General features: G+C 37.8%; 1 protein-coding gene across 1 annotated transcript in view; it reads left to right on the forward strand.

Annotated features, from left to right (window-relative positions):
- ATRNL1 (attractin like 1) overlaps nucleotides 1-19,127 on the forward strand; it is a 785,280-nt gene that overhangs the window by 330,163 nt on the left and 435,990 nt on the right. The window contains exon 25 of the mRNA XM_068961441.1: nucleotides 2,693-2,754. Coding sequence (XP_068817542.1) covers nucleotides 2,693-2,754 — 62 coding nt within the window. The remainder of the gene's footprint in view (nucleotides 1-2,692; nucleotides 2,755-19,127) is intronic.

Below are 19,127 nucleotides of genomic sequence, written 5' to 3' on the forward strand. Positions count from 1 at the left end.
ATTATCAAAAATTATGATATCCATTTATGAGTCTGCCTGGTTATTTTCTGTCTCCTGCTATTGGGATGCCAATTCCAAGAGACAGGGGGCTCCGCCTTATTTACAAGGTTGTCACCAGCTCCTAGAACAGAGCTTGCTTAAGCAGTATTTCTTTGAATGTTTCTTCATGATTTGAATGACTGAATAAATTAATTTTTTGTCTGCTTGTTCAGATCAGTTATGGAAAAGAGACACATATTAAGATTTTACTATTTAATTATGTGACCTAATTCTTCTTGAAGTCCAACCTTGTGTTTTCACTTATTTGGCCTGTATTTTGGTACATATAGGTTTATTATTTTTATGAATTATTTATGTCTTTTATGTTTTATTAGACCAGGTTTTGAGTTTGAATTTCACTTTGGTACTTATGTTATCCTTCATGGCTTCATTGTTGTTGTTTTTAAGAGCCCTTTTTTTTTTTCCTCACTTTCCTTTATATTTTGGCTATAGACATGTCACTGTTGTGGATGTGCTGTCTATAGAAAACATAAAGTAAATTATGCCTTTTAACATGCTATGGAAATCTCTTTTGATGAGGATTCAGTCTCTTCACATTTAATGCAACGGCTTCTATACTTCCTCTTATTCTTTTATTTTTAAGTTTATTATTTTGTTTCCTTTTTCTTTTCTCTATATTTGCTAATTTATTCAAGTCTTTATTCAAGTTCTTTTTCTTTATTATTTAGATATTTCTCAACACTGTCTAATTTTATCTTCCTAATCCAATTTATCTTAAACCAATTTCACTTATTAGGACTTCAAAATAATTATCCTTTTAAAGATTATCCAGTTAGTTCTCAACTGCTGTATTTTGAATCATCTTACTATGGTTTTAAAGTTATTGTTGACAGTATTATTTGGTAAGCTCTGTTTGTAAGATACTCCCATGAACAGTACCTGGGGAGATGATTCATCTGTATCATTTCCATTTTAAAAGATGTTTGTTCTTAAATTTTTTAAAATGTTTTCACCTAGAACCAATCTCCTACAGCAATTATCTTTCCTCAGTCTCTGAGTAAATGCTTTGTAATTCTTCAAATGCTTAGAAGCGTTTTGGAAATGAATGTTATTATATTTAAGCTTTCCTGTATATACAAAAATTTAACTATCTTCTCGACTGGCTATAATTCTTTGTTTTATATAAGAAACAGTATTTCTTATTTTAGAATGCCATTTCAATTCCTTGCCCTGAAAACTGGTACAATTGTGAAATTCATTTCCTTTGTTTTCCTTCACTCATGGATTATATCCCTGTCTGCCTTTCGTCTAATGTCTGAAAATGGTTTTTCTGTATATTTTGTATAGTTTTTAGTTCTTTAAGATGAGAGAAATCTCATCTTTGTTAGTCTGTTTTCACTGAAAGTGGAAATTGTATTACATATTTTTGAAAGATTTTCATAAAAGATTATTAAAAGAGAAGGAGATTTCAAGAACTTAATTATTCACCTCCAGCTACTTGGAAAAATTCACTAATGTTGACCAGCTCCTTTATACATGATGTAAAAGCATGATATTTATTGTATTATGCCTACTATATACCAAATTTTATGGTAATAATTCTATTTCTATTCATTGAGTTAGTCTTTCCTCTAACACAATGAAGTGGATGCTTTTATTATTACCATTCACACATGGGACAAAATAGGTTAAACAGATTTCTGGAATATTTACACCTAATAAGTGAAAAATTGGATTTTCATATCAAGTATTCTCTACTCAGATGCTGCATTATTGACTAGTACTGCTGCTGCTGCTGCTAAGTCACTTCAGTTGTGTCCGACTCTGTGCGACTCCATAGACGGCAGCCCACCAGGCTCCGCCGTCCCTGGGATTCTCCAGGCAAGAACACTGGAGTGGGTTGCCATTTCCTCATCCAATGTATGGAAGTGAAAAGTGAAAGGGAAGTCGCTCAGTCTTGTCTGACTCTTTGCGACCCCATGGACTGTAGCCCACCAGGCTCCTCCGTCCATGGGATTTGCCTGGCAAGAGTACTGGAGTGGGGTGCCATTGCTTTCTCCGATTGACTAGCACAATGTATAATAATTCTTCAACAAATGTTTTACAATATGATCTCTATAATGTTAACAAAAGTGGAGAACAACTTTAGATTATTGACTCTCTTCCGAAATCATTAACATGAAAATATAAACTTTTGATATATTTTATTCTTTCAGGGGTTTATAACAAAATAACTGCAGCTTCATTAGACAAATAATACACAAGAAAAACCAGTTCCCTCTGTTTCCTTCATAGAGTTGAAGTTAAGTTTTTTATCTCATAAGCAATTATCAATTGTATTGATAGAAACGTATGACCATTATTAGATGTAGAAGTGCATTTGCATGTTTTAGGTAGACATATTTCATAGGATTTCAAGTGACAGTCTTAGCATACATTACTGAAGTAATTTTATAATAGTTTTCTTAAAGCATTTAGTGTTATAGCCTGTGTAAAGGTTGTCTTCAGTTTTTGGATATATGAAGTGTTGTCAATGAAATTTTGGTTCTAGCACATATGATTTATAATATGGTAATCCAAATTTCTTGATGATTTAAAAATATTGTATTTGCAAATGCCGTGAAACATCACCACTTTGAAGAAGAACACAGATTCAGTAAGTTTCAAACTTCCTTTTGTTTTGATTTTTCAGATTGCGTTCTCGCAACACAACACAATCATGGATCTTGTGCAGTTTTTTGTCACCTTCTTCAGGTAATTTGCTTTTATTGACTTTGAATGTGTTAAATCTGTATTCTGATGTCCTGTCAGTCTGTTAGGTAATATCAATTCTTTAACCTTGAATATGATACAGTCTGTCTTGTATAGTTTTACGTACTTAAATATATACCGCAGAGCAGAAGAAACACATTCGACATGTACTGTTGCAGGATTATTTTGCTATACTGCTATTTAATAGCTAGTTAATTTAGTGGAAAGAAGATGACAAGCCTGTGTTCTACGTCACATAAGTAATTAAAGCCTGTTTTAATTAGTGAAATTAACAGTGTTTTCATCATATTGATTAGGTACGTTTCCTAGCATTAAAATCAGTTTCTTGGATTTCTCAAGTTATTATTGTATTTAGCAATGTGATACAATCAATAGGGGATGAGGAAAAGGATGTATTTTTTTGCCCTCAAAGAGCGTGTAATCTGGAAGTACTAAATGTGACCTAGAATATACCATAATTTCCTAGAACTTTAGTTATTTGAGATGTTAACAGTAGGTTCACTAAAAAGGGTTCCATAACTAAATATGTTTGGAAAATACTATGTATACCAAAGTTAAATAGGTCTCTTTTGGTTTGTTTTTAACTGACTTCCTCAGATTTTTTTCTCACAGTTTTTAATGTGTTCATTTGCAGTGTATTGTTCTTAAAGAGAGGATAGAGTTTGTAGCATTTCTCAAAACCTAAAGGTTCTTTTCATAAACATTTGTGTTCATTTCCATGGGATGTAAATAAACAGTGGGTGAGGGGAAGAAGCTGAGTTTCAGTGATAGAATATCTGAGACATGGCATCTAGTTGGGTGGGATGGGGTGGGTGGCGAGGGAAGTTCTCAAGGGCACATATCTATCCATGTAGATGATTCACTGCCTTGTACAGCAGAGACTAACACAGTATAAAGCAGTTATACTCTAATAAAATAAGAAGTACTCGTTGGTCAATGCAGTACTTAAAAACAAAAAAAAGAGAAAGAATGTTATCTTTGTTAACATAAATGATGTGCACAGCTTATACTGATCCACAGGGTGCCTTTGTGTGAATTAGACAATCGTATCTCCTCCTTCTGGTAGATATAGCCCCACATCACAGCACAAAGATGCAGATGATTTTGACCTTCACTCACCAAGTTGTCTGGGCTGCTTTATACAATAAAGAAAGTGAAAGTCGCTCAGTCGTGTCCGACTCTTTGTGACTCCATGGATCCAGGCCAGAATACTGGAGTGGGTAGCCGTTTCCTTCTCCAGGGGATCTTCCAAACCCAGAGGTTGAACCCGGGTCTCCCACATTGCAGGCAGATTCTTTACCAGCTGAGCCACAAGGGAAGCTTTGTACAGTAAAGAACCTGTTAGACCCAGTCCTTGATACAGATGGTATGCCCAGTACTTCCTCTGCACCTAAGTAAGTGATAAGTATTGGTTATCTTATCAAGATACCATACAATACTTGAATTCCTAATCCCTTATCCACAGGAGTGAGCAAACATTTTTCTATAAAGGGCTGGTTAGTAAATAATTTCAAGATTTGTGGGCTATAAGGTGTCTGTGGTGCTAACGCAGCCTGAGTCAGTTTGGAAACAAATGGGAGTGATTATTTATGTTCTAAAAAACCTTTATTAGAATGAAAATAGCTGGTAGCCTGAATTCTGGGCTTCCCTAGTGGTAAACAACCTTCCTGCCAATGCAGGAGATGTGAGAGACCTGGGTTCCATCCCTGGGTGGGGAAGATCCCCTGGAGGAGGTCATGGCAGCCCACTCCGGTATTCTTGCCTGGAGAATCCCGTGGACAGAAGAGCCTGGTGGGCTACAGTCCACAGCGTCACAGATTTGGACACTACTAAAGTGACTTAGCGTGCGCACAGGCTGAATCCTGCCTGTGGACACAATTTGCCCAACCACTGATCTAACTTATGCCTGAATGCCTTTAATGGCAGGAAACAGAACATCTCTTGTGATAGCATTTTCTATCTTCAGAGAATTAGTTGTTCTTTATAATTGAGATGAAATCTGCCTCCCTGTGATAGCTATTCTAATTTACCCATATGGGCAAGTCTAATTCCTTCATCTCCATTTATGGCCTTCCAGTTTTCTAAACTCTTTTCTCCAATTCACACATTATCTGTTCAGTTATTTGCTTCTTGTCAGAATCCTTGCCCTGTTAGTCACTTTGCTCTGAAAACAATCAGGTTGTCTGTCCCTTAAAAACATTAATTTCTGAAATTTAATGCTGAAAACATATTTCTTACTAACATTGCAAAGTTCATTCATATTTAAATTTGTCCCTTAAAGAGTAAATTTGAAGAAACATCTTAAATATATTTAAACATTTTCTGATTTTATACTTGTGAATATTAAGGGATATTAAAACTTAATGACATTACAATGTTTTTGAAAACTGTTAGAAGTTATAATCGAATGAGCTTTATTTATGCATAAAAATAAGTTTTTGACAGGATAATGTAGATGTTAATATACTGAAGAGTTTATTTGTATAAAAATTCACAAAGCGGAATTTATAAATTATTTAAATGTTTAGGGTTTTAGTTTAAGCTTTTGAATTTGTGTGCGTGTGTAAGTTCAATAGCTCTTTTATTAAGTAAAAGAAAGCAAGTGTTAATGTGTACCATGTCTTAGAGGTGATCCTATTTATTATGTTGGCATCACAGACAAAGTAATATACTCTAGTTATTGTGTGAGATAAAATGTATTGGATGGGTTTTTTATCATTTAAATTTTTTCAGTAGTGAAATGTAAATTAGATGATTTTAAAATTGTCTCATTGTTAAGGAAAATCATGGACAGAATACTTTTAAGGTTATTTTTCTATTAAGTAGACCTACTGTTAAATTTTAAAAGAGAGTTTTAGACAGTTCAGCATTTATGGACATCCTTCAATCAGGCCACGATCACTGCTATTGCTGTCTCTGTGTTACTGAAGCAGTATAGATGAAGTGTCAGCCTTTCATTTAGCCAAGTTTAAAGGAGGCCAGTGCCAGTTTTTTAACTTTCATATTGGGAATAGTTCTGGTGGTAAACGTAATTCAGTCAGTATTAGTGAGATCATTTATAGTCACAGCCTGGCTCTGGCCTTAGCTTTCAGCGCCATCTAAGCAGATCACCTGAAAGTGAAGTAGCTCAGTCATGTCTAACTCTTTGTGACCCCATGGACTATAACCTACCACGCTTCTCCGTCCATGGCATTTTCCAGGCAAGAATGCTGGAGTGGGTTGCCATTTCCTTCTCCAGAGGATCTTCCTGACCCAGGAATCAAACCCAGGTCTCCCGCATTGTAGGCAGACTCTTTACCATCTGAACCACCAGGGAAGCCTAAGCAGATTACCTAGTACCTCTAAATCTCCTTCCTTTTAGGTTTTTATTTTGTATTGGAGTATAGCCAATTAACAGTGTTGTAATATTTCAGGTGAACAGCGAAGGTATTCAGACATATATAAACATACACATATACATATGTCCTTTATCATAATAGAATTAAAAGGTGTTGTTGTTAGAGTCTGTAGTGTACAGTAATATATAATAGTGAGTAATTAAAAAACTGAAAGAAATCATTTAAGAAATAAAGACTTTTCTGGTATGTAAAATGGAAAAGCAAGTCTGTGTGAATCTGAAAAGTCTCAATTTTTTAAAGAAGTTCAGCCTGGTAAATTAAATGGAGATATAGCAAGGACCCTGTACCATTTAGATTTTTTAATGGTGGTTCTAATTTTCACTGTCCTACAAGGATTACATTGGAGAAGGCGATGGCACCCCACTCCAGTACTCTTGCCTGGGAAATCCCATGGACGGAGGAGCCTGGTGGGCTGCAGTCCATGGGGTCGCTAAGAGTTGGACATGAGTGAGCGACTTCACTTTCACTTTTCACTTTCATGCGTTGGAGAAGGAAATGGCAACCCACTCCAGTGTTCTTGCCTGGAGAATCCCAGGGATGGGGGAGCCTGGTGGGCTGCCGTCTATGGGGTCGCATAGAGTCGGACACGACTGAAGCGACTTAGCAGCAGCAGCAGCACAAGGATTACATAATGTTTTTGATTTACCATCTTGACCAAATGGAGGATATTTTCAGAGGTTGCCACTTCGTCTTTCCTACTGTGATAGGTCTTACCTCACAGGCCAGAAACACAATGTAGGGGTTTACTCTAACCACTTTGTACATAATTTCTAATTATACACTTGAAAAGTAAGGAAATTATCACTTGTTGTTGTTCAGTCACTAAGTTGTGTCTGACTCTTTGTGAACCCATGAACTGCAGCCAGGTTTCTCTGTCCATCACTATCTCCCTGAGTTTGCTCAAACTCATATCCATTGAGTCAGTGATGCCATCCAACCATCTCATCCTCTGTTGCCCCCTCCTCTTGCCCTCAATTTTTCCCAGCATCAGGGTCTTTTCCAATGAGTCAGTCAGTTCTTCACATTAGATGGCGAAAGTGTTGGATCTTCAACATCAGCATCAGTTATTCCAATGAACATTCAGGGTTGATTTCCTTTAGGACTGACTGATTTGATCTCTTTGCTGTCCAAGGGACTCTCAAGAGTCTTCTCCAGCACCACAGTTCAAAAGCATCAATTCTTCAGCATTCAGCCTTCTTTATGATTCAACTCTCACATCTGTACATGACTGCTGGAAAAGCCATGCTGCTGCTGCTGCTGCTAAGTCGCATCAGTCGTGTCCAACTCTGTGCGACCCCACAGATGGAAGCCCACCAGGCTCCTCTGTCCTTGGGATTCTCCAGGCAAGAATGCTGGAGTGGGTTGCCATTTCCTTCTCCAGTGCATGAAAGGGAAAAGTGAAAGTGAAGTCGCTCACTCGTGTCCTATTCTTAGCGACCCCATGGACTGTAGCCTACCAGGCTCCTCCATCCATGGGATTTCCCAGGCAAGAGTACTGGAGTGGGGTGCCATTGCCTTCTCCATAGCTCTGACTATATGGACATTTGTCAGCAAAGTGATGTCTCTGCTTTTAAATACACTGTTTAGGTTGGTCATAGCTATTCTTCCAAGGAGCAGCCATCTTTTAATTTCATGGCTGCAGTTACCATCCACATTGATTTTGGAGTCCAAGAAAATGAAATCTGACACTGTTTCTACATTTTCCCCATCTGTTTGCCATGATGTGATAGGACCCGATGCTATTATCACAGGGTGGATGTATAGACACAGTTTCCCAGTATGAGCCAGGATTTAGCCAGAATTTGTTATCTGGACCCTGGAGACACCCCTGCTCTAACAAGGGGCCATGGTGGTGTTCTGGTCATTGGCTAGCTGTGTCATCGCTAACCTTGTGTCTTATAGTAGTGAAAATATCTATTAATTTGTCTTACACTGAGTATGTACCCATAAATATACTTGTGTATATACCCAAATAAACATCAATCTCTTTATAAAGTAGTCATATACATGTTCCTTTGGGAATCATTTTATACACTTTCCAAGGTGTTTCAAGACAACCTTTTTTTCTGTGAACTCAGCTACCTGTTCAGTCAGTGGATTCTGGATTTGTAAATTAACTCATCTTGGAACTCAGCAGAGGATCACAATCATCTCTTGGGGCAACTACCCTCAGCCTTTACCCCTCCATTCCTACTTCAAGTAATATGAAGGAGCACCATTGTTAGCTGCCCACCTATTTTGCCCCTCATATAGATACCATCCGTTATTAGTCATCCCACAGTTCTTTGTTGGGCAGCACCCTTGCCTGCTTCTCCAGGCTTGTTGATCATTATCCTAATTGTGACCCCTGGATTCTGACAGTTAAACACTGACCCTTGGTCTTTTTCACTTTGGGACTCCATCATTTAACGCCTAGCTCTGTCACTGCCTCTCCTATTGTCAGCTTTGATCTTCAGAAGAAAGCCATCACTGAACTTCTTAGTGTGCCCTTTCATCAGCAGATTCCTCATGGCCTCAGTGAATGATGCGTCCATGGAAAGTAATCTTCTGGTAGTTCTTCTGACCTTACATAATACATTCTTTCTGGCACATTTCCTCCTGTCAGCTTCTTTTATCTTTCTCTTCCATCTTCTCAGGGAACTCAGGCATTTCCATTTCACTTTGCATTGGCCATTGCTTTATCCAGACTTCTAAGAGTCACTTCTTCTTCAACTTTGCACCATCCCCTGGAGTCTTCCATAGGGTATTGCATTTCCTGGTCCTGAGACTGTGCACCAAAATTCATGAATTCTTGCTGATTCCATCCCCCAGGATCAGATACCACCGATTTCTAATTCCTGTTATACTCTCCTGGCTGTGGCCATTACCTGCTAGCCAATTCTTGCAACTCTTCCAAGAATATAATCTCCTTCCTTTCTGATCAGGCCAAGATGCATTACTACTACTACTAAGTCGCTTCAGTCGTGTCCGACTCTGTGCAACCCCATAGACGGCAGCCCACCAGGCTCCCCCGTCCCTGGGATTCTCCAGGCAAGAACGCTGGAGTGCGTTGCCATTTCCTTCTCCGGTTTTCCTTTAAAATTGGAGGAAGTTACAGTGCAGTACAGACAGGCAAAGTTGTATCTGACTCTTTGTGACCCCATGGACAGTAGCCCACCAGGCTTCTCTGTCCATGGAATTCTCTAGGCAAGAATACTGGAGTAGGTTGCCATTCCCTTCTCCATAAAGATGCATTATACTGTCCTTAAACCCTAGTTATCAGTTTAGCAACCAGGAGAGGAGACGTTGACAGCTTGTTGAGGGAACGACCCTATTGTTTCTATAATTTTAGAACTGACTTCCTCAAAAACGTCCATCTAGATATTTCATTTTAGATGTTCCTATCTCATATTTCAAGAGCTCCAATTTCCCCAACCACGGCCATTGTCTTTACATAAGAGGACTGCTCTAGCTGAGCAGTCTATCGTCTCTGGAACTCTGCAGCTCTCACCCTTGGATCATTACTCTGCTGCTCATTCGTATTGGTTCTTCCACTGTCAGGGATAAGGGTCTGAATTAAAGCTATAAAAGAGACCCTCTGGCTCTTATATTTAGCCTGTAATATTTGTTAATGGCCTTCAGTCTCTCATTAGCCCTTTGTAGGGTTAATGCAAACATTCAGTAATTATCCAACTCCACTATCTTTTGAAAACATTTTTCCCAGATCATCACTGGTGAAATCTTTAGCAGTTGAAGTCTTCTTCCAGGGATGAATCAAGCAACATGGACGGTTTCCTTTTAGCCTGCCAAGTAGTGAGTGAGCCAATTACAAATCTCAATTTTACCTCCTGATATCTCAGACCATGAGTCCTCAGAGAAGTGGAGACCAGAATGGCATTGGCCCTGCAGTAAATGTATTAGGGGGAACTCTTGTGACGGAGAGATCAGGGCAGAAAGTGAGAGATCTTTTAGACCACAGTGCCAATCTGACATTCGTGAAGTAGAGCAGGAAAAAAGGAAAGTTGAATGAAAGAGCCTAATTACAGTGCAGTGTAATTTAGATTACATTGCAGTCCGAAAGTCTGACAAGGTCAGTGGTGAGTTCTCAAGTCAAACTGCATGTAGAGGAGTTACTCATCTCTCAGGATCAGGCCTTCCTTGCTGTCACTGCGATGCTCAGAAAGTGCGGCCTCTGTGATTACTTTCTGTCTCTATGATCTTTACTAATCTAGTTATCTGATGTAAGTAATACCATATAATACTTGTTCTTCTGTAACTGGCTTGTTTCACTTAGCATAATGTTCTCAAGGCTCATTCATGTTGTGATATATGTAAGAATTTCCCTTCTTTTAAGGCGGAATTATATTCCATTATATGTATTATATATACCACATTTTGATTATCCTTTCACCTGTTGATGGACACTTGAGTTGCTTCCCTGTTTAGCTGTTGTGAATGATACTTCTGTGCATATGAATATATAAGTATGTATTCAAGATCTTGGTTCAGTTCTTTTGGGTATATTCCCAGAAGTGAAATTGCTGAGTCATACCGTAATTCTATTTTTAACTTTTTGAAGGGCCTCCAAACTGTTTATAATTGTACCATCCACATTCTCACCAACAGTGCCACAGGTTCCAGTTTTTCCATATTCTCACCAAACACGTGCAATTTTCATTCTTTCCCTTTCCTTCCTTCTTTTTGATAGTAGCCATCCCAGTGGATGCAACTTGGCATTTCTTTGTGGTTTTGATTTGCATTTCTTTAATGATTACTGCTGGTAAGAACATTTTCATGTGCCTATTTGCCATCCATATGTCTTTTTTTGGTCTCTTCTTTTGCCCATTTTTATACCAGTATCATACGCTCTTGATTATTGTAGATTTGTAGTAAATTTTGAAATCTGGAAGTGTGGATCCTCCATCTTTGTTCTTTTTCAGTATTTTTTTGGGCTACTTGGGGTCCTAAAATTCAAATGGATATGGGTATCCAGATAATTATGTGAGCTTTTCCCCTTTTTGTTAATATGGTGTATTACATTGATGCTCTTTATATGTTAGATCATCCTTGCATTTCAGGAATAAATCCTTCTTGGTCACCATATATAATTCTTTTAATAATAATAATTTCCCTTTTTCTGTGTCGTTGTTCATAAATGACTTTGGTATCAGGATAATGCCGGTCACATAGACTGACTTAGGAATTGTTTCCTTTTCTTTAATGTCTGGAACAATTTGAGAAGGATTGGTATTAGTTCTTTTTGAAATGTTTGGTGGAATTCATCAGTGAGGCTATCATCCCCAGGCTTTTCTTTGTCAGGAGATTTTTGATTACTGATTCAGTCTCTTTACTAGTCATAGTTCTAGACATTGTCAGTTTTTTCATGATTCAAACTTTTGTGTAGCTTTTGTGATTTCCTAAAATCACAAATTCCTAAATTGTCCATTTCATCTAGGTTACACAATTTGTTGGTGTGCATATGTTCATAGTATACTCTAATAAATCCTTTTTATCATTATAGGATGAGTAGTATTATCTATACTGTACTTATTTTTAATTTATTTTTAGTAAGTTGAATCTTCTTGCCTTTTTTTCCCCCTTATTAAATCTGGTCAAAAGTTTGTCAGTTTTGTTTTTCTGTTTGAAGAACTAATTGCTGGTTATGTTGATTTTTCTCTATTATTTTGTATTTCATTTATCTCTGTTTTAATCTTTATTATCTCCTTCCTTTCACTAACTTTGGGTTTAGTTCTTTTTCTGATTCCGTAAATTTAAAGTTAGGTTGTGGATTTGAGAGCTTTGTTTTTCCATGAGAGCATTTATAGTTAAACCTTTCTTCCTTAGCACTGCTTTCACTGAGTCCGATCAGTTTTAATATGCTCTGTTTCATTTTCATTTGTCTCTAAGTAGTTTTCTGATTTCCCTTGTGATTTCTTCTGTGAGCTGTTGGTTGTTCAAGAGTCTGATGTTTCATTTCCCCAAATTTGTGAATTTTCCAGGTTTTTTTTCTGTTAATTTATTCCTAGCTTTATTTTGCTGTGGTTGAAGGAGATACTTTTCATGATACCTATTATTTTAAATTTATTGAGACAATTTGTGACCTAAAATATAGTATAGCCTAGACAATATCTCATGTGCATTTGAGAAGAATGTGTATCCTGTTGTTGGGAATGTATTTTATATATGTCTGTTAACTAGTTGGTTTATTGTGTTCTAATTCTCTGTTTCCATTCTTCTGTTTATCTGATGTTCCTATCCATTATTTAAAGAGGAGTTTGAATTATTGTTTTAACAATTTTGAATTCTCTTTGTCTCTTGTGAAATTTTGGTCTTAATTTATATCTTGTTTTATGTAGGCTCAGTATCATTTTGTTAGAATTTCCTTCATAAATCTATTTTCATTACTTTCAGCATTTTTTATCTTATTAGATTTTAAATGTTTCTTGTACACCACAAATATCTGGACATTGTTTATCCTGTTATAATAATCTGAAAAATCTATGACTTTAGAAGCGACAGGTTTAATGAATTTCTATTTATTGTGATTACTGATGTATTTTAGTTTTTTCTTCATCTTTTCACTTTTTAAAATGCTTTCTCAAGTCATCTTTCTCCCTTCTCCCCTGCTTTCTAAGAAATTGAATATCCTTTTAATATCCTTTTTTTTCTTTTATCAGTTTAAGAATTATACATTTTATATTTTTTCTTTGATGACTATATTTAAATTTTAACATGTATATTTTTTCTAACCAGAATTAATGTTAATCACTGTCTTTTTTTTCTACTCCTAAGTCATATAGGAACACTAGAAAATTTGAAACTTCCAATTTTACATACAGTTGTCTAATTTTTAATTCATTTTCTCATTTCTAATTTTAATTTATTTTTTAAAATAGCCTTATTGAGATATGTAAAGTGTAACTCATCTATTTAAATCATAAAGTTCAATGGCTCTGCAGCCATCTTCACAGTAATTTTATAACATTTTCATCACCCCCAAATAAACTGTATACACATCTGTAGTCATTTCCCATCCCTCTCAAGCATCCTAAGTTTTAAACAGTCACTAATCTAGTTCCTGATTTCAGTGCTGACCATCTGGTGATGTCCATGTGTCGAGTCTTCTCTTGTGTTGTTGGAAGAGGGTTTTGCTATGACCAGTGCATTTTCTTGGCGTAACTATTAGTCTTTGCCCTGCTTCATTCCACATTCCAAGGCCAAATTTGCCTGTTACTCCAGGTGTCTCTTGACTTCCTACTTTTGCATTCCAGTCCCCTATAATGAAAAGGACATCTTTTTTGGATGTTAGTTCTAAAAGGTCTTGTAGGTCTTCATAGAACCGTTCAACTTCAGTTTCTTCAGTGTTACTGGTTGGGGCATAGACTTGGATTACTGTGATATTAAATGGTTTGCCTTGGAAATGAACAGAGATCATTCTGTCATTTTTGAGATTGCATCCAAGTACTGCATTTCAGACTCTTGTTGACCATGATGGCTACTCCATTTCTTCTGAGGGATTCCTTCCCGCAGTAGTAGATATAATGGTCATCTGAGTTAAATTCACCCATTCCAGTCCATTTTAGTTCGCTGATTCCTAGAATGTCGACGCTCACTCTTGCCATCTCTTGTTTGACCACTCCAATTTGCCTTGATTCATGGACCTGACATTCCAGGTTCCAATGCAATATTGCTCTTTACAGCATCGGACCTTGCTTCTACCACCAGTCACATCCACAGCTGGGTATTGTTTTTGCTTTGGCTCCATCCCTTCATTCTTTCTGGAGTTATTTCTCCACTGATCTCCAGTAGCGTGTTGGGCACCTACTGACCTGGGGAGTTCCTCTTTTGGCATCCTATCATTTTGCCTTTTCATACTGTTATGGGGTTCTCAAGGCAAGAATACTAAAGTGGTTTGTCATTCCCTTCTCCAGTGGACCACATTCTCTCAGACCTCTCCACCATGACCCACCCGTCTTGGGTTACCCCGTGGGCATGGCTTAATTTCATTGAGTTAGACAAGGCTGTGGTCCTAGTGTGATTAGATTGACTAGTTTTCTTTGAGTATGGTTTCAGTGTGTCTGCCCTCTAATGCCCTCTTGGAACACCTATCATCTTACTTGGGTTTCTCTTACCTTGAGTGTGAGGTATCTCTTCATGGCTGCTCCAGCAAAGTGCAGCCACTGCTCCTTACCTTGGATGAAGGGTATCCAACCTAGATAGCATATTCAAAAGCAGAGACATTACTTTGCTGACTAAGGTCTGTCTAGTCAAGGCTATGGTTTTTCCTGTGGTCATGTGTGGATGTAAGAGTTGGACTGTGAAGAAGGATGAGTGCTGAAGAATTGATGCGTTTGAACTGTGGTGTTGGAGAGACTCTTGAGAGTCCCTTGGACTGCAAGGAGATCCAACCAGTGCATTCTGAAAGAGATCAGCCCTGGGATTTCTTTGGAAGGAATGATGCTAAAGCTGAAACTCCAGTTCTTTGGCCACCTTATGCGAAGAGTTGACTCATTGGTAAAGACTCTGATGCTGGGAGGTTTTGGGGGCAGGAGGAGAAGGGGACGACAGAGGATGAGATGGCTGGATGGCATCATGGACTCGATGGACGTGAGTCTGAGTGAACTCCAGGAGTTGGTGATGGACAGGGAGGCCTGGCGTGCTGCGATTCATGGGGTTGCAAAGAGTCGGACACAACTGAGCGACTGAACTGAACTGAATCTAGTTCCTGTCCATAGATTATCCTATTCTGAACATTGTCATATAAGTGGAATCATACAGTATATATTCTTTTGTGACTGGATGCTATCACTTATGACAGTGTTTACAAGATTTGTCCATGATATTGTATGTATCAGTGCATCATTGCTTTTTATTGCTAAATAATATTCCATTGTATGGATAAGACACATTTCATTTCTCCTTTTTTGGTTGATGGGCATTTGAATTTTTACCTCTTTTTGGTTCTTGTGAATTTGGTTCTTGAACATTTGTGTTCAAGTTTTTGTGTGGCGATATGTTTTGCTTCTCCTGAGTATGTACCTAAGAGGGGCAATGATGAGTCATATGGTAACTCTGGATTTAGCATTGTGAGAAACTGGCAAACCATTTACCAAATGAGTTGCACCATTTTACATTCTCACTAGGAATGTATGAGGGTTCAAGTTTCACCATATTCTCAGTAACACTTCTTTTTTTATCTCTCTTTTTTTGGTTATAGCCATCTTAGTGAGTATAAAGTGCCAAAAGAAATGGTGATACTATTTTGGAGGATCCAGAAAGGAAAGGTTTAAGAATCTAAATGATAGAAAAAGAAAGAAAAAGTAGGAATTAAGCAATTAAAAACAAGAATAATCAAAGATAACCTTATAGAAATAATAATATGAGTGGGAAGAATAATTTAAAATTAATACAGTGATCAAGATTTAGGAAAATGAAGCAATCATGTTGTCCACGAAGATATTTTAAAAGACAAAAAGGAGAGATGTAATAAGGAGAGAGGTAAACCTAAGTCATTAGTATCAAAATGACATAGCCCAAAGGGGTATGTGGTATAAACATTCTTTTTTTTAATGCTATAAGAACAAAGAACACTGGTAGAATGAAAAATAGAAGTCCTCCTCTTCCAAAGTAAAATTATGATAGTAGATATGTTAATAGAAATGAGGCCTGAGATACAGATTTCCCTAAGTAGAAACCATAAATTACATCTTATTATATTGGAGGTTTCTTCAGGAATTCTCTCCCTGGCTTTGCTATAGAAGCAAACAGACATATAGGTCCCAACTGTTCTTTTAAACCAAAATATCAAATATGGCTCAAGTAAAATGTGCCAAGTTTATTGCAACTTAGCTAAACCAGTGCTCCATGTCTCATTTTCAATGCTGAGATTTAGAACACTATAGAGTGAAACATACTTCCGTAAGAGTGATATCAGTAACATCACATTTTCACCAGAATGTTGACTAACAATTCAAATCAACATGTCCTAAACTTTCTGTCTTGGCAAACAACTCTTTTTTCTATTAATAGTATTTTCTAGCTCAGTTATGAATGAATGAATGAATGAAGTCGCTCAGTCGTGTCTGACTCTTTGCGACCCCATGGACTGTAGCCTACCAGGCTCCTCTGTCCATGGGATTTTCCAGGCAAGAGTACTAGAGTGGATTGCCATTTCCTTCTCCAGCGGATCTTCCCAACCCAGGGATTGAACCTGGGTCTCCCGCATTGTAGACAGACGCTTTACTATCTGAGCCACCAGGGAAGTCATAAGTATTGGTACTTCCCCAATTCAATACATTTCTCTTAATCCATGTATAAAACCTGATTCTTCCTTCATTCTATCAATCTATTATATTCAAAACAACAAAAATTATTTTTAACATAAATTATGAGAATCCATTGTTTTAAAGCTTCCCTTCACATTTATAATTCAAACTACACTTACAAGTTCCTCTGAAACCAGCCCTAATTATATGCCTCCTCTCATATTCTCCACAAATTTGCTATATTACAGTCTCTTTTTCTTTGGAGGTATCTGGTTTATTTCTTGTCTGTTTTGTTTTTCATTCCTATAAAGTCTTTTAAAATTTATGTGCAGTAAAATTCCACTTGGTGGGATACAGCCATATGAATACTAAAATCTGTATAGTTTCTTGTAATCATCAGCTCTACCATAGACCAGTTCCAGAATGTCCAAGAATCCTTCATAGGGCTTCCTTTACACTGATGCTTTTTCTTCATCCGTAAATCCTGGCACCTATTGGCTGGTACCCTGTCTCTAGAGTTTTGCCTTTTCCAGAATGTCATGTTCATGGAAACATACAGTATGTTATCTCCTGAGACCGATTACTTTCCATTGGCATACTCCTTTTAAGATTTATCCAAGTTGATTTTTTTTTCCATCAGTAGTTCATTTCATTTTTGTTGTTAAGTGGTATTCCATTGAAGGAATAGACTCCAGTCTTGTTTATTCATCCACCCTTGGATAGATATGACTTGTTACACTTTTTGGCAACTATGAATAATGCTGCCATAGACAAGATACATAACTTGTATAGGGATTGTGCACACGTAAGTTTTTGTTTCTTTAGGATAAATAGCTGGAAGTGAGATTGCTGAATCATTTGGTAAATGTATATTTATCTTTATAATAACTGCAACTATTTTTTCAGAGTGACTGTATCATTTTGCTTTGCCACCAACAAAGTATGAGGGTTTTGGTTGTTTCAAGTCCTCAGTGCTTAGTACTGTCAGAATTTTTTATTTTAGCCATTCAGATGTGGTAGTATCTTGTTAGTTGCTCAGTCTTTTCTGACTCACTGGGACCTCATAGGCTGTAGCCCTCCAGGTTCCTCTGTCCATGGGATTCCCAGGCAAGACTACTGGAGTGGGTTTCCATGCCCTTCTCCAGGGAATCTTCCTGACCCAGGGATTGAACTCTGGTCTTCCACATTGCAGGCACATTGTTTACTGCCTGAGCTGTCAGGGAAGCCCGTGGTAGTATCTTATTATTCTAATCTGCATTTCTCTAATGGCTGACATGGAATATTGTTAAAAGACTGGTCTTTCCTTTTGAAATGCCTTTGCAACTCTGTCAAAAATCTATTCATCATCTAGTTTCCAGTCCCAGGAAACACTATGTAACCATACATCTCTCTTTATGTCCCATTGGTCTCAACTATAAAACCTGGATGATGTGCTTGGGTAGTTTCATTGGACAGATCAGGGAAGAATACCAAATTTCAGAAACACCCTGAAATGTTCGAAAGTTACTGGTTTTTCCCCTCCAGTCTCCCCTGACTTGAGCTTCAGTGTGGTGTGAAAACTTAAAGTGACTATTGTGGTCTAGACAGAAAATATCCTGGAAAAATCTTCCAGTTCTTTTTTTTTTTTTTAATTTTTGGTCACGCCTTGTGGCATATGGAACCTGGGAGCCACAGGTTTCCCTGACCAGGGATCAAACCTGTACCCAGGTGCATTGGAAAGCAAAGTCTTAACCACTGGACTGCTGGGGAAGTTCCCAAATCCTCTATTCCTGACTTATGCTGTGGAAAAGGAAATTATTGAAGCTGTAAAGAGACTAGGGGAGATCCACCCCCCAATTTTCCTCTCTTTTCAAAAATTTACTCATCCCCAATTCCAAGCAGCCTGAGGCAGTGACATTAGCTGCAGCTAAAATGCCTGGGAGTATAAAGCTGGTAGGGCAAGATCTCTAAGAGTTGCAAGCCTTCTGGGTAATGTGGGACTGTGATCACAGGAGAGTCTACACGAGTCCATTGCTTTTCCCTCTTCTCTGTCCTCCCAACACAGAATGTGGTCCAGTCACAGAAGTGGGTAGTTATGTGCCAGAGGAAGGAAAAGTGAAGTCCAGAAAAAGTTGGGAAAACATCAGAGAGAGAAAAGCCATCCCATAAAGTTGAACTTTATATGACAAAGGTCTGTATAGTCAATGTTATGATTTTTCTGGTAGTCATGTATGTATGTGAGAGTTGGACCATAAAGAAAGCTGAGTGCCAAAGAATTGATGTTCTTGAACGGTGGGAGAAGACTCTGGAGAGTCCCTTGAACAGCAAAAAGATCAAACCAGTCAATCCTAAAGGAAATCAGTTCTGAATATTCATTGAAAGGACTGATGCTGAAGCTGAAGCTCCAATACTTTGGTCCTCTGATGCGAAAAACTGACTCATTGAAAAAGACCCTGATGATGGGAAAGATTGAGGGCAGGAGGAGAAGTGGATGGCAGAGGATGAGATGGTTGGATAGAATCACTGACTCGATGAACATGAGTTTGTGCAAGCTCTAGGAGCTGGTGATGGACAGGGAAGCCTGGCGTGCTGCATGCAACCCATGGGGTCTGTTGGAAAGAGTTCGACACGACTGAGTGACTGAGCTGAACTGAACTGAAAGTTGAACCTCTGGAAGCTTCCATGTGAGGCTCTTTTCCTAATTTCCATACCAAAAAATTTAAGAAAAGGCTAA

This window comes from Capricornis sumatraensis, chromosome 23, assembly GCF_032405125.1.
Source record: "Capricornis sumatraensis isolate serow.1 chromosome 23, serow.2, whole genome shotgun sequence".
NCBI lineage: Eukaryota > Metazoa > Chordata > Mammalia > Artiodactyla > Bovidae > Capricornis > Capricornis sumatraensis.